Below are 12,509 nucleotides of genomic sequence, written 5' to 3'. Positions count from 1 at the left end.
AGGTGAGGTGGTTAGAGCGACACTATCACTTACAGCATTGTTTTGATACCAAAATATATAAGTGTGTGTGTGTGTGTGTGTGTGTGTGTGTGTGCATGTGTGTGTAACATAAATCAGTCTGAACAGCAGTAGACATATTAATTCCAGGAATGCAAACTATTACAATGCAATGTTTAACTTTGTGACACATAATCAAGTTATTTTTCTGAAACCTTATAGAGGAAAAAACAACAACGTTGCAACAGATTGCAAACTGTGTTAAAAATACGGGATAACCAAATCAGCCCCGACATAATGATCCATTTCAAGGAAGTAGCATAAATAAACACACATCAGAATGCTCCTCTGTGTATTATGAGTTCCAACACTGTAAAAAATAAACAAAAAAAACAAACATCCAAACTCTGATTAAATAAGGTTCAGTTGAGGCCAGGAGGGCGACAGTCTTATGTGGTTGTAAAACAGTAAAACAGTTTGAAATGCAGAGAACGTTCTTGATAGAAGTATTTTAGACTTTACATGCATTTCGGAACGAGTCCTGATCAAAACTGACACAACTGCATTTCATTTTTTTTTTCTTTTTTTTTGTCTTTTTTCATTTTTACAAAACCTGCGTTTCACCTTCCCCCCCTCATCTGTCAGAGGACAGATCCTCTCCTTCACAGCGTTCCGACTTCTCCTGCGTTCTAGCAACATTGGGTCGTACCCGGGTCGAGAGCTGAGGATTATAACAAAACAAAATCTAGTCGAACTTTTGCTCTTCGATTAGAAAAATAACAGGTGGGTGATGCAGTAGAACACCTGCTGAAACACTGGAAACGTGGACGTGCCGGCCAAGCAGATAAAGACATTCCCTGTTCATTTCACTCACCTCACGTGGTCAAAAAACATACTAGAAAATAGAATTCATCCATGGAATATTTACGTGCACCACAAATAATGTGATAATTAACTAATTGAATATTAATGGCGAGGTCTAATGTAATTCTGATGAAGACTTTTCAGTACAGAATCGGTATAAAGTGTACAGTTGGTGCTTGGGTGTTAACTTTGGATGGCTAAAAATATTCCTGGCCTCTGTTCAATAAACCAAGATATAGAACTATAAAAGCACACAAGCTCAAATGATTGGATCCACTTTTCAAGCAAGTCTGGGTTATAAAACTAAGGGCTGGGCAATAAAGTCAGAATATACTCACTGTGATACATATATTTCTTGTTCTCTTTAGGTTTAATCAGATTACATTATCAGCTGAAAACATACAGTGTGTTGATGTTTTCATCTTGAAAAAAACTCACTTTATTGCTCACATTTGATCAAAAATAAGATTAAGCTGATTTATCAAAATTAAATTAGCAAATTAGCAGTAAATAAACCTGTCGAGGTCTTTTACATCGTTTTCATCTTGCTTCTTTAACGTCTTTATCGTGTTGTTTTTGTTGCGTTAAATCATTTTTATTTATTGCGTTTCTTTACAAAACGTCTCAAATCTTTTACAAATCATGTAAAACCACAAACACTGTCTATCTTCTTAGACTTCAGACATAGTATTTCTTTTTCATTGTAATAATCACCGACTGATATGAAAGCGTTCATCATGCTCACATTTTTGGTCAATAATCCCCCAGCCCTAATTCAACCTCTTCTTAAAAATTGCACCGATGGTCCGTAACCGAAGTTGACATTTACCCTTGACTCTTGTTTCCACGTGTATTCGAAACACATCCGAGTCTACAGTACAGGACTGAAAACAGGAACAGAAAAAGAAAAAAAAAAACTTAAAAAAAAAAAGGTGAAAAAAGGCCATATAATATCAATATAAAGGCATGAAAGTTGGTTCTGACTGTAGGGTTTAGGTGACTGCATGAAAGAGACTTAAGGCCCAAAACAGAGATGACACATTAGGACTTGACTTGATTAGTACCAGAGGCAACAAACTAGTTCGACCCTTCCACTTCCCCAAGTCCTTTTAGGAGGTATTAGTAAATGTATACTTGAATCCATAAAAAAATAAATAACTTCATTAGTATGCATGTGTTGACTGTAATGAACTTACTAGTACAACTGTCCTGAGATGTCCTTTTTTTTTGTGTGTGTGTGTGTGTTTCCCGTTTGTTGCGTGTGGCACTAACTGTAGTGTTTTTTTTGGGGTGGAACGTTTCACCAAAGTCACGGTTCAGTCCGTACCTCGGCGCTGAGGTCACAGTTGGTACGTTTTCGGTACAGTGAGGAAAGGTAAGTGTCGGCGCCTGCTCGCGTGCACTCGTTCCTGAGAAAATCCCATTGATGTCGCAAACAGAAAATCGTTTTCTATCGTTATAAACTCCTGGAGTGTCATGGCAACGGTTATGTTTTATGACCAAACCTTTATCCTTATGATAAAGCTTATTGCCTTAAATAAACAGATACTAATTAAGTTTACGTAAAGGAAGACAGTGTATTAGAGTGATGATGATAATAATGAGGAAATGGTAACAAATAAATACACTTCTCACACGCAACTATTAGTGGGTAAAAAATATGATGTTATATAGTTATAAATTAAATCCTTGTGTACTGTGTAGCTTCGGTGGAGAGAAACGCATCAACCAACATCTATAAAGTAAAAACACACATGACCGACACTATTGTCAAGAGGTTTCTGTATTATTCTGTAAAATACAAAAGAGTTTAGAGAAAATATACCATTTGTTTAGCAAAGATCATTTTAAAATCTTTGTGCAAATTCAGCCACAGTGGCTTTGGAAATGATTATGGGACAGACTGATTTTCTGTACAAACTCAGCCCTTTACTGTGACTTCTCATATATTCCTTGTTTCTAGGTTCATGTTGAGCGTTACGAGGTTTTAATGTTCTTTACATACACCATCATAGAGCAGTTGTAGCGTTTCAATAGGCAGTGAATTATAAAGTGAGCATTAACTATGTGTATCCTTCTCACTAACAGACATGACTTTAATAATAATTCACATTCATAAGCTGAAAGTAACTGTATCAGTCTAATGCAGCTTGGATAGTTCCACTATTATGGACTGAAAGAACTTCTCACAAAGCACTAGTTTCATCTTTTTTTCTCTCGTCTGTGTCTTTACTCTTTGCTCCTGTTTAACTATTCATATTGATGAGTGAATTTCATTTTCATTTCGTATTTGAATGCTGTAATCCAATTCAGCAACAGGGTTTTGCCTATTTTTTTTTTTTTAAATCTTTGCTGACACCCTGTAAATGATTTCACGATGATGAAGTTTGCACAATAATTCTGCATCATTATAAATACTGGTTCCTAATATTGTATATTTTTTTAGGCCAAGTATAAAATAATGGAACTGAAAAGGTTTTTTTGCATTTTATGTACTTGTACCAGTAGAATAAAGCCACAGACAAAGAAAATATCTGCGATATAATGTGAGAATCATATTGTCTTAAATTATATATTTGCTACTTTCTTTATTAAACTTCTCAAAATCAACATTTCAATGCGTCTTGTGACAGGTTTTTAAACCCTGCTGGCTTTAGAAAACATATTTATGACAAATGTTGACATTGGCTGCCTTGTCACAGTGGTCCAATAATCCTTTCCAAAGCTGTATAAGGCTGAATCTGTGTAAAAACGGAACCTTACCACTGGGTACTTTCTATTTCTGTACGAAAAAAATAAATATTTGTAAAGAAAACTCAACTAAAAGCTTGATTTATTCGGGTTAACGTCATTATACAGACCTTTAGTCTGAGGGTCCTGACTGTATAATGGCTCCCTGTAGTTAAGACCTCCACATCTAGCAGCAGAAGACATCTGAACTTTAGAAAGAAGTTAATTTTAGAAAGAAAACAACTAGTCAGTGACTTTCCTTTACAGTTCACTTTTACATAAACAAGGATGAAGGAATCATATCAGAATTAATGTTTAATCAGCTGCTTTTACCCATTTAAATGAAAAATTTATGCGCTGCAGTGCATGCAAATGATCTGCAGCTACATTGGAGGCCAATGAAGCAAGAACCGTTCGAATTCTCTCTAATGATTTCTTTCTCAGTGATCTGCTCTGCTCCTATATCGCTGCTGTGCATGGGTTTGTGTGGTTTCAGTGGCTGTGTTACAGTAAACCTTAAACCTGGTACAGTTGACTGTCAAAGGTGTAATGGCAGTGAAGAGTTGTCGCTTCAGGTTTTCTGTCATACACTGTAAAACAAATGAGGATTCTTCAAATATACTGCGAGTGCTACAGTATTTAACGCCCCCTATGGGCGGCTTGGATCAGCTGGTGAATAATCGTTGAGGTGTATGAGAAAACCCAAGCGGTGAAATCTGATTTTAACCTGACGAAGTTGCTATCCGTGAGTTAACAGCATATAGCCTTTAAGCAGTTTAGTCTGTAGGCTGGAGTAATTCAAATCACTGGCCGTGGGTAAGACTGAACCTCGTCCTGTTAAAACCCCTGTGACCCGGACGCCGTTTAAAGAGGACGTATTTTTGAGGTTACGCGTTCCACCCGAATTCCGCCCACATTACTTCACATCCGTCTTTCTCCTCACACAATAAGCCTTATTGTTTTATGGGTGTTTGCGACCCTAAACAACAAGAAGGTTCCTGTAAATATAGTCTTGAGGAATATTTAAAGTCCATACACATTTAAGTTTACAGTTGGTCTAAACCTATATAAATAATAATAGTCTTGAGTCATTGGTTGGAGGTGAATGTTTGGTTGGTTGGGTTTCTCTCAGCCCATGTTAGAGCGAAGGAAAATAAGTTTGTTCATTTCCTCCGCAGTCACCTGCTGCTTCCTCTTCATAGCCAGACTCTGCTCACACACAGTCACACACTCACTGCGAATGCCCACGGCAGGCACGGCGAGTAGCCACAGCGCTAGGCGAGCCAGCCGGTGGAACTTCTCTGCTACCCGCCGAGCTCCAGTACTGGAACAGATCCGGCGTTCCTGGAGAGGAGGCTCGGCCAGGTAATGGAATATCTCCTGTCTGACCTGGCTCTGGCTGTCGTCGTTACCGGACACGGTGCAGGACGATGATGACGGCGTCCCCCTCGCTGTGCCTCCATTGACTTGCCGGCTCCCTCTACTCGGCTTATCTTCGGGGTCGGCGGGCCTCAGCATCACGCTCTTCACCTGATCCCCCGCCACCAGACAGACCGCCGTCCCTGCTTTCAGCTGCCATTTCACAAGCACGGAGATGATGTCCTCGTGCTGGTAGGCTGGAACAGAGCGGAGCTGAGCTGAGGGTCCAGAACCATGGCCACCTGGTGGGCTCGCTCCACCTGCAAACACACCAATGGCCTTTAAACAAGAAACCAATCAAACATATACATGCATGAGCAGGGCATCAACACCTGAGCTGATCCTTTAGATTAGATAGCAGTTTATTGATCCCTTGGGCAAAGCCCTCAGGAAACTGAGGTTCCAATAGCAGCACAAGTACAGTATAAGAAATATAATACAATAACTATAAAAACTATTAAAAAACAGTAATGGAAAAACAGGCAGTTGCACATTGGAAAGTACTAGTAAAAACAACAAATAACAGTGTAGTAATAATAAGTAGTAGTGATAATAATAAATAATAGTAAATAACTATTATGTTATGCTATAATAATAGCAAGTTAACCCTAAAGACCCAGTGCTACTTCAGTGTCAGTTCAAAAATTTACTTTCTCTCTATTTAACCTTTTTTAAGTGATCTATCCATTTATTATAATATTATCCTCTGTATATTGCAATCTATTCTGTAAAAATTATGGTATTTTCCTATATTTAATTACTGATCACGGAGAGGGTTGTAAAGGCTCGATTAAAGTTGATTGTTATTCTATCAGAAACGGAGAAAACTGAAGAGAAAGTTACTTTTCCGCAAAAATATCATCATCCGGAGTGATTTTGCTTAAATCACCTGAAAAATACTTCTCCAATTTAAAATTACAGCTGTTTCTTCACCATTTAGAGTACAGATAAAAGAATGGGCTCTTTGTAAAGGTAACACCCTGTAGTTTGTACAATAGCAGTCACTTTTGCCGTTTATGTGACAGGTAAAAAGCTGTACACTTAGAAACACAAAGAAATTTGATTTTGTTCTCCCTCGCCTGAATTCTTTCAGTGAAAACAAGGGTGTAAATAGCTGCAGTTGGTAGGTAAGGACTGACACACACCATTTGCCAACAGACCAATGTCTTTACATTTCAATTTGAGAAGCTTCATCTGCAAAAATGTCATTTGAGAGCATTTTTTTCTGTAGTTACGTTTATGGGTTCTACAGAGGGACCATTTGGAGATTATCCACTTATCCAAAGTGGCCAAATTTGGATAGGTTTGGATGATGTTTGGAAAAAAAATTTAGAACTTGTGAATGCTTCAACCTACAGACATCAATGAGGGCTCTTGGGAAAGGTTGAACCTTGAGGAATCAGAAATCCACAAACAAAATCAATCCATCTATTTTAAAAATTACACATATTACAGAAAAAAATCTGATACAAATAAACATTTCGAATACAAAATAAACATTATTGATTGTAAAATAATGTCAGAATGGTTTATATATTTGGAAAGATGAGCTTGTTAGCTCATTTGATATGAAATGAGTGGAGGGGCATTAATGAGGGAGCTGTGTATATGGGTGTTGTTTAAAATAATATCATCTACGTACCGGGACATTAGACTGTTAACAAGTTAACTGAACATAAAAACAAGGGTCTCCATCCAAGGTCCTTTATCAAACTCCATGGATTTTACAGGTGAATCAATGTCATAGATGATGGCATTTCCACGTTCACTACCGACTGTCTGAATATCCAAATGGGTCATATCTGATGACCATGAAAAGATGACAAACTGTATATATTTTACACCAATTATTTACATGAATTGATAGGATTAATGGATCAACAGGTATTAAACATTTAGATGTGTGTATGATTTGGCTGTCAGGGGCTGTATGTGGTCTTTGAGGGTTAATTTCTGGGTAGATTTGTAATCTTTCACTTATTCTTGGTCTGATAAATCCAACTTGACATAGAATTCTGCTAATTTTGGAAAAAATAAATGAGCTCAAGTTCTTAAAACAGCTTATTATAGAATCTAGCACATTGGCATTTTAGCTATATATGAAATACAGGTTTGGGATAAATTAAGTACATTTCTCACACTAAAGTTATATATATATCTATATATATATATATATATATATATATATATATATATATATATGAGACGATGTGATACATAGAGATGCTTTTAGAATTGTTATGCACATTAATCTTGAGGCTAGTGCAGTATAACTGAAATGACACCTACAGAACAATATATTCACATTTATCTCCAGCTACTTGATCCCACTTCAGTACCTTAAAGTTTTCCTTGAGTGCTTCTAGGAAGTAGTGGCAGAGTTTGCTTGCTGTGCCAGTTCCAGCCTCTCCAGCTTTGGATGTAAAAAACTTCTCCAGGCGTAGGTAGACGGGGTAAGACCTGCTGTAAGGTCGGTCTCCTCTGGCTGCTCAGCTCCAGAGCTGCGAGGCGTAGGGGGGCCAGTAGACAGGCCAGGGTCCCCAGGAGATGCTTGTTAAGACCTTGAAGAAGTGGTGCCGTGGCCTTACTGCGTCCATAAGCCTCACAGATGTGTTCAAAATGTGCGTGGACCTGCAGAAGGGCTTCAGCCATACGGTCCCAGCAGGGAGGGGTGGGGCACTGTGCAGCGCTAGCCTGCGTACCTTCATCAGTTGTGCTTGTGGATGTGTTGTTGCTCTGTTCTTCACGTAGGGCCAGTGTGGTGGAAGAGGCGATATCTCTGCAAGTCGATAGGAGCTCGGCCAACTCGTGCAGCCCTCGTGCCTGGAGGCTGCGTTTTCCGAGGACGGCCTGCACCACCGCACCGAGTGAACACCCGGCGCAACGCAAGCATATCCTCCCACGGCCTCCGCTGCCCAGCGGGGATCCACCAAACCCCGCCGCCCACACACGGGGCTCCGACACGTACACGGTGCGAATGTCAGACATCACAAACTCTGACAGCACATTCTGCACCCAGTGATGCACCTGCTCGGGCCCCTCCCGCAGCTCCACCTCTCTCACACCAAGCACATAGCGCTTCAGTCTGGAGCCCTCCACCTGGTAGGCCGTTAGGACATAACACGCATCCGGGCCCGATGTCTGGGAGTGGCAGGTGACGGCAATGCCCAGTGACGCGTTGGAGCCCAGAGCACATGTAACCTTTACTTTTACTTGGTTGTACATACGGGGCAGTTGGCGCAGTGCCAAGGCACTCATGTTGCCCAGGGCATCACGGGTGGAGTAGGCACCGTGACGAGCCCCCGTATCCACTAGGGTCTGTGCTAGTTTCAGAAAGTCCTTGCTGTTTAGAACACTGAGCATGCTCAGATCTGAGCACATCACCCGTAGGAGCCGCTCAGCTACCTGCTGTCGCTCCTTCTCAGGTAGACCGTTATTCTCTGTCAGTATGGAACAGGATGGAAAAACAAAAAGAAAAAGAAGAAGGAAAAATGTTACTGTTGTGTTTTTGTTTTTCACATATCGTCTCAAAAAAACAACTCTGGATTAATTAAAGACATAAAATGACCAAACTTAAACCCTTTACAGTGGGAGGAATGGCATCATCATGAGCTTTCTACTTCGAAAACATGATTCAATGACTGACTAACTGTCCGTCCAGTTTCATAATATACGACAAATGGCAAAATCCAAGTCATAGTTTTTCACAAATGTGGCTTGTAAATCAACTGAAGTTCCGTGCACATCTGGCAAAACACATATGAAATGTGGGCTTTAAAAATGTTATAAATAAACTGTACAATTAAGGTAAACAAAACCCCAGTTTTTTCAAAAATAAGTAGCGAAATATTCAAATTCAAGAATAAAATATCAAAAGTTTGCGTTGAAGGGCTGTTATACAGAACATCACAGGTGGAAACAAAGAAGAAAGAGTTTAATAAAAGGTGTTACATTTGTTTTATGGTTTTGTTTTTTCAGCCATATTGATATGTGTGTGTGTGTGTGTGTGTGTGTCTAGTCAAATTCACGCAACAGTCTGAACATCTGTGACAAATTTAAAGACACTCCATCAGGCTGCTGTGGAGGTTGATGAGAATCTGACAGAGGCACAGACTGACACCTCAGTGATGGAATATGATAATTCTGTCGAAATAATTTCCTAAATACAAGATGCACAAAGAGTCAGGGAGCACATCAGCGTTTGCACACACAACTATGGAAGCAGATGACAGGACTTACGGCTGAGAGTGTGGTTTCTCTGGGTGTGTGTTTGAGGCTGGATTTGGAGTTTAACTGAGGAATGGGCCTGAGCCTGGGAACCTCTCCATAGCTGCTCCTGAGGACCCGAAGCTGAGGAGGTTTTTGGAGAGTCCCCTTTGGTGTGGTTTTCATTGTCCGCTGAGAAGATACCGACAGAAAACGTTAGAGCAGCTGGTGACACATACTGGAACTGAGCCTTTCTGAGCCGGTTGGAAAAAGTCACCTCCAAAAATACAAGACTCACTTTCAAGTGGATGTTAATTGAATACTAAACTCTGTTTTTTAAGCTCTAGACAAAATTACATGTTTTAATCATTGTGATGATAAAGAACTGAAATCCCTCTTGCGTGAAATGTATAAACACTGATCAATGGTGAACTGTGTCAGCATTTACCTGTATTATGTTTGTCAATTTAAAAGACCATTTTAAAAACCAAAAAAGTTGCAGTTTGTTGTAAAAGATGACCAAGAAACCTCTAGTTTTGAATTAAATACCTTGATATACTGCATCTCTAGTTGCATGTGATACATGTCACTAGAGCTAAAAGGATTAATCACTTTGAACTTCCCTAATCTCCTATCAAAAGGTTGTCAGTTACATGACTATCCACCTCCAGATACAACAGTATGAGATTTTCATGGTAGGACAACCATTTCATCTGAAGACATGGTTAATTAAATTTTTTTGTAATTCTATTTTATTGCTTTAATGAAAAAGAACCACACATGCAGCTTAAAATCATACATGAAGCAACACAGAAACCTTTCAAGTAGAGCTATATGATTAATCGACTCAAACAGATTAAAAAAATAATTCAATTATTATTTTCCTGAATCTAAACTTTGTTTCCTTAACTTCACTGCCGCTAAACATTTGTTCCATTGTTGTGTTTCACACAGACGCTTATTGTGATGCACATGACGTCAGGATCTACACAAACAACATGAAGCATAGTTCAGAAGAGACGAGGACAAAAAGGCAGAAAATGTGTTGACTTTTCTACACTGGAACCATCACTTAATCCTTTAAACTTTTAATCTTTAACACAAACATTACAAATATTAGTCTTTATTTTTTTCAGTTCTATGTTAGTTCCATCTTAAGTGGTAAGTAAATTGGATCCAAATGTGTTGAAGACTGCAGTGTACAGATTGTTTGTAGACATCATTTGACTTGTTGTTGTTGATATCTATAAATATTTTTATATATACTTTTATACTGCCGTTATTTATATATAGATGTTTTTTATAAATCCTTTTATTTCTATAGTTTTTCTGCGTTTTTTTCTACGGAGCCTGGGAAGGGACATGAAAAAAATTAAAATTATTGTCTTACAACTAGTGCTAGGCAACAACTGAAATTCTTAATTACAATTAATCACATGGATTTCTGTGATTAATCACGATTAATCGGATAGTTATATGCGGAGGGGGGGTGCTGGCATCAACAGCGTATATTGCCTTTAAGTGATATTTCAGACTCAAAGTACTCCAGTGATAAAAAATAATTCCACATTGCAGTGCTTAGAAACAACTTTGGCCTTCTCAACCCCACCTTCTGAAGACATTTACAATGAAAATGTCCATGTAAAAGACCGGTACTTTTCTCCATGTTTATGTCCCCACCAGTTTATTTCCGATTGTGAGTGACTGACAAGAGTCTTAAGTCCACCCCAAATGCTGTCATTGGTTGCAACGCATGATGACACCGATTGGCAAACCAACCCTGATCAACATCCCCCTCTTCCTGTGGTTTTCCTGTGGCTTTCCATGGTTTACCTACGTGTATTCACAGAGCGAGAGCAACGGACTTTCAAAATAATATGTGATGTTCACTTGTTAAAAGGGGGCCCTCTAGTGGTCGGAATAAGATGCACTAACGTATGTTTTATACTTGCGGTGTTACTGTAGTCAGTTTGGACATAAGAAGGAACTAACAGACACGTTTCTTTCACTCTGTATGGCCTGAAAAACATTTGCCTGTGAGTATTTTATGTTCAGTTGTTGTAAGAATGAATAATTTAAAATATCTCTGATGTGAACCTTTGTTGCTGGATAAAATATATGTTGTAAATCTTAAATTAATCTATAAATGCTAATCGTTAGCGTGTCTATGGATCTTCCCATTCAAGTTAGCATCGAACTAGTGATCTTTTTCCCATTCATTTAAATGTATAATGGCATGTAAATGTACTAAGACAACAAACATAACTCAGACATATTTTATATGTATGTTGCAGTTTTACAGTGAGTCTCAAGTAAGATTTGGAGAGAAGTTTTCGGCATCCGGCTTTTCTTGGGAAACCTGTTGTCTCTCTGCCAAGCTAATCACTACACACACACACACAAGCAGGGGCAGAATAATATGAGTTAGAATAAAACGGCAGTAACATGAGATAAACAAATTGTCGGCGTTATTTAATGAATGCATTAACGTGGAAATAATGCATAAACTTGCCCAGCCCTAGTTATAACGCAATAGTTTAAAAGTATTGCATTATAACGCAATAGTTTTTGCATTATACTGCAATACTTTTGCGATATAACGCAAAAACTATTGCGTTATAATGTGATACTTTTATAACTATATACATTATAACTGAATAGTTTTTACGTTATAACGCAAAAGTATTGTGTTAAAACGCACAAGTATTGCATTATAACGCAATAGTTTTTGCATTGGTATCCAGTCTGGATCCGACTGTCAGGTCTGACACACTGCCCTGCACTGTGCCCTATGCATGTGTAATTCAGATGACCAAAACTCTTTCATTATTTGTCCGATCAGAAAAATTCCAATGGTTTCTGAAACCTGAGACACTGTGCTTTATGGACGTTCTTGGGTCAATGCGAAAATTTCTCAGGCATCCGTCCTAGAAGCTGCAAAATAAGCCATTCTGTGACTGGGGACGCACACAACAGACCGGATTCACAGAGCAGAGAAACGGAGTGAATAACAGAGTGGATAACAGATTAGATCTGGTGTTGGAAATGTAGGCAAGACGGTCCTCCCAAGTTCCAAGACCACCCTGGAGGTTTACGGATGGATTTGTCACCGAAGGAGCGACTGATGGAGCAACATCTGATGAAGACAGGTAAAGTTAACCCAGTTCCACTTCCTAGTGGACTTTGTACATGACTGAAGCACTCTCTTTTTTCTATGTAGTTTTTACTTGTATTACTTGATTGTATGTGTAAATTGATGTTTATACTGCATGGTGGTTTTATAGAATAAAGTA

The 12,509-nt window shown here is 38.8% G+C and overlaps 1 protein-coding gene across 1 annotated transcript in view; it reads right to left on the bottom strand.

The window, feature by feature from the left end:
* Positions 1-590: 590 nt before the first annotated feature.
* Positions 591-12,509, bottom strand: part of znf618 (zinc finger protein 618) — a 98,881-nt gene continuing 86,962 nt past the window's right edge. Inside the window, 10 exon segments of the mRNA XM_030150054.1 lie at positions 591-4,899; positions 4,901-4,938; positions 4,941-5,055; positions 5,058-5,104; positions 5,107-5,184; positions 5,187-5,225; positions 5,228-5,270; positions 7,350-7,463; positions 7,465-8,450; positions 9,250-9,408. Coding sequence (XP_030005914.1) covers positions 4,720-4,899; positions 4,901-4,938; positions 4,941-5,055; positions 5,058-5,104; positions 5,107-5,184; positions 5,187-5,225; positions 5,228-5,270; positions 7,350-7,463; positions 7,465-8,450; positions 9,250-9,408 — 1,799 coding nt within the window. The 3' untranslated portion in view covers positions 591-4,719.

Source organism: Sphaeramia orbicularis, chromosome 12 (genome assembly GCF_902148855.1).
Source record: "Sphaeramia orbicularis chromosome 12, fSphaOr1.1, whole genome shotgun sequence".
NCBI classification, from domain to species: Eukaryota; Metazoa; Chordata; class Actinopteri; order Kurtiformes; family Apogonidae; genus Sphaeramia; species Sphaeramia orbicularis.
Note: the sequence above shows the minus strand (reverse complement) of the source record. Positions and strands in the feature narration are given on the sequence as shown.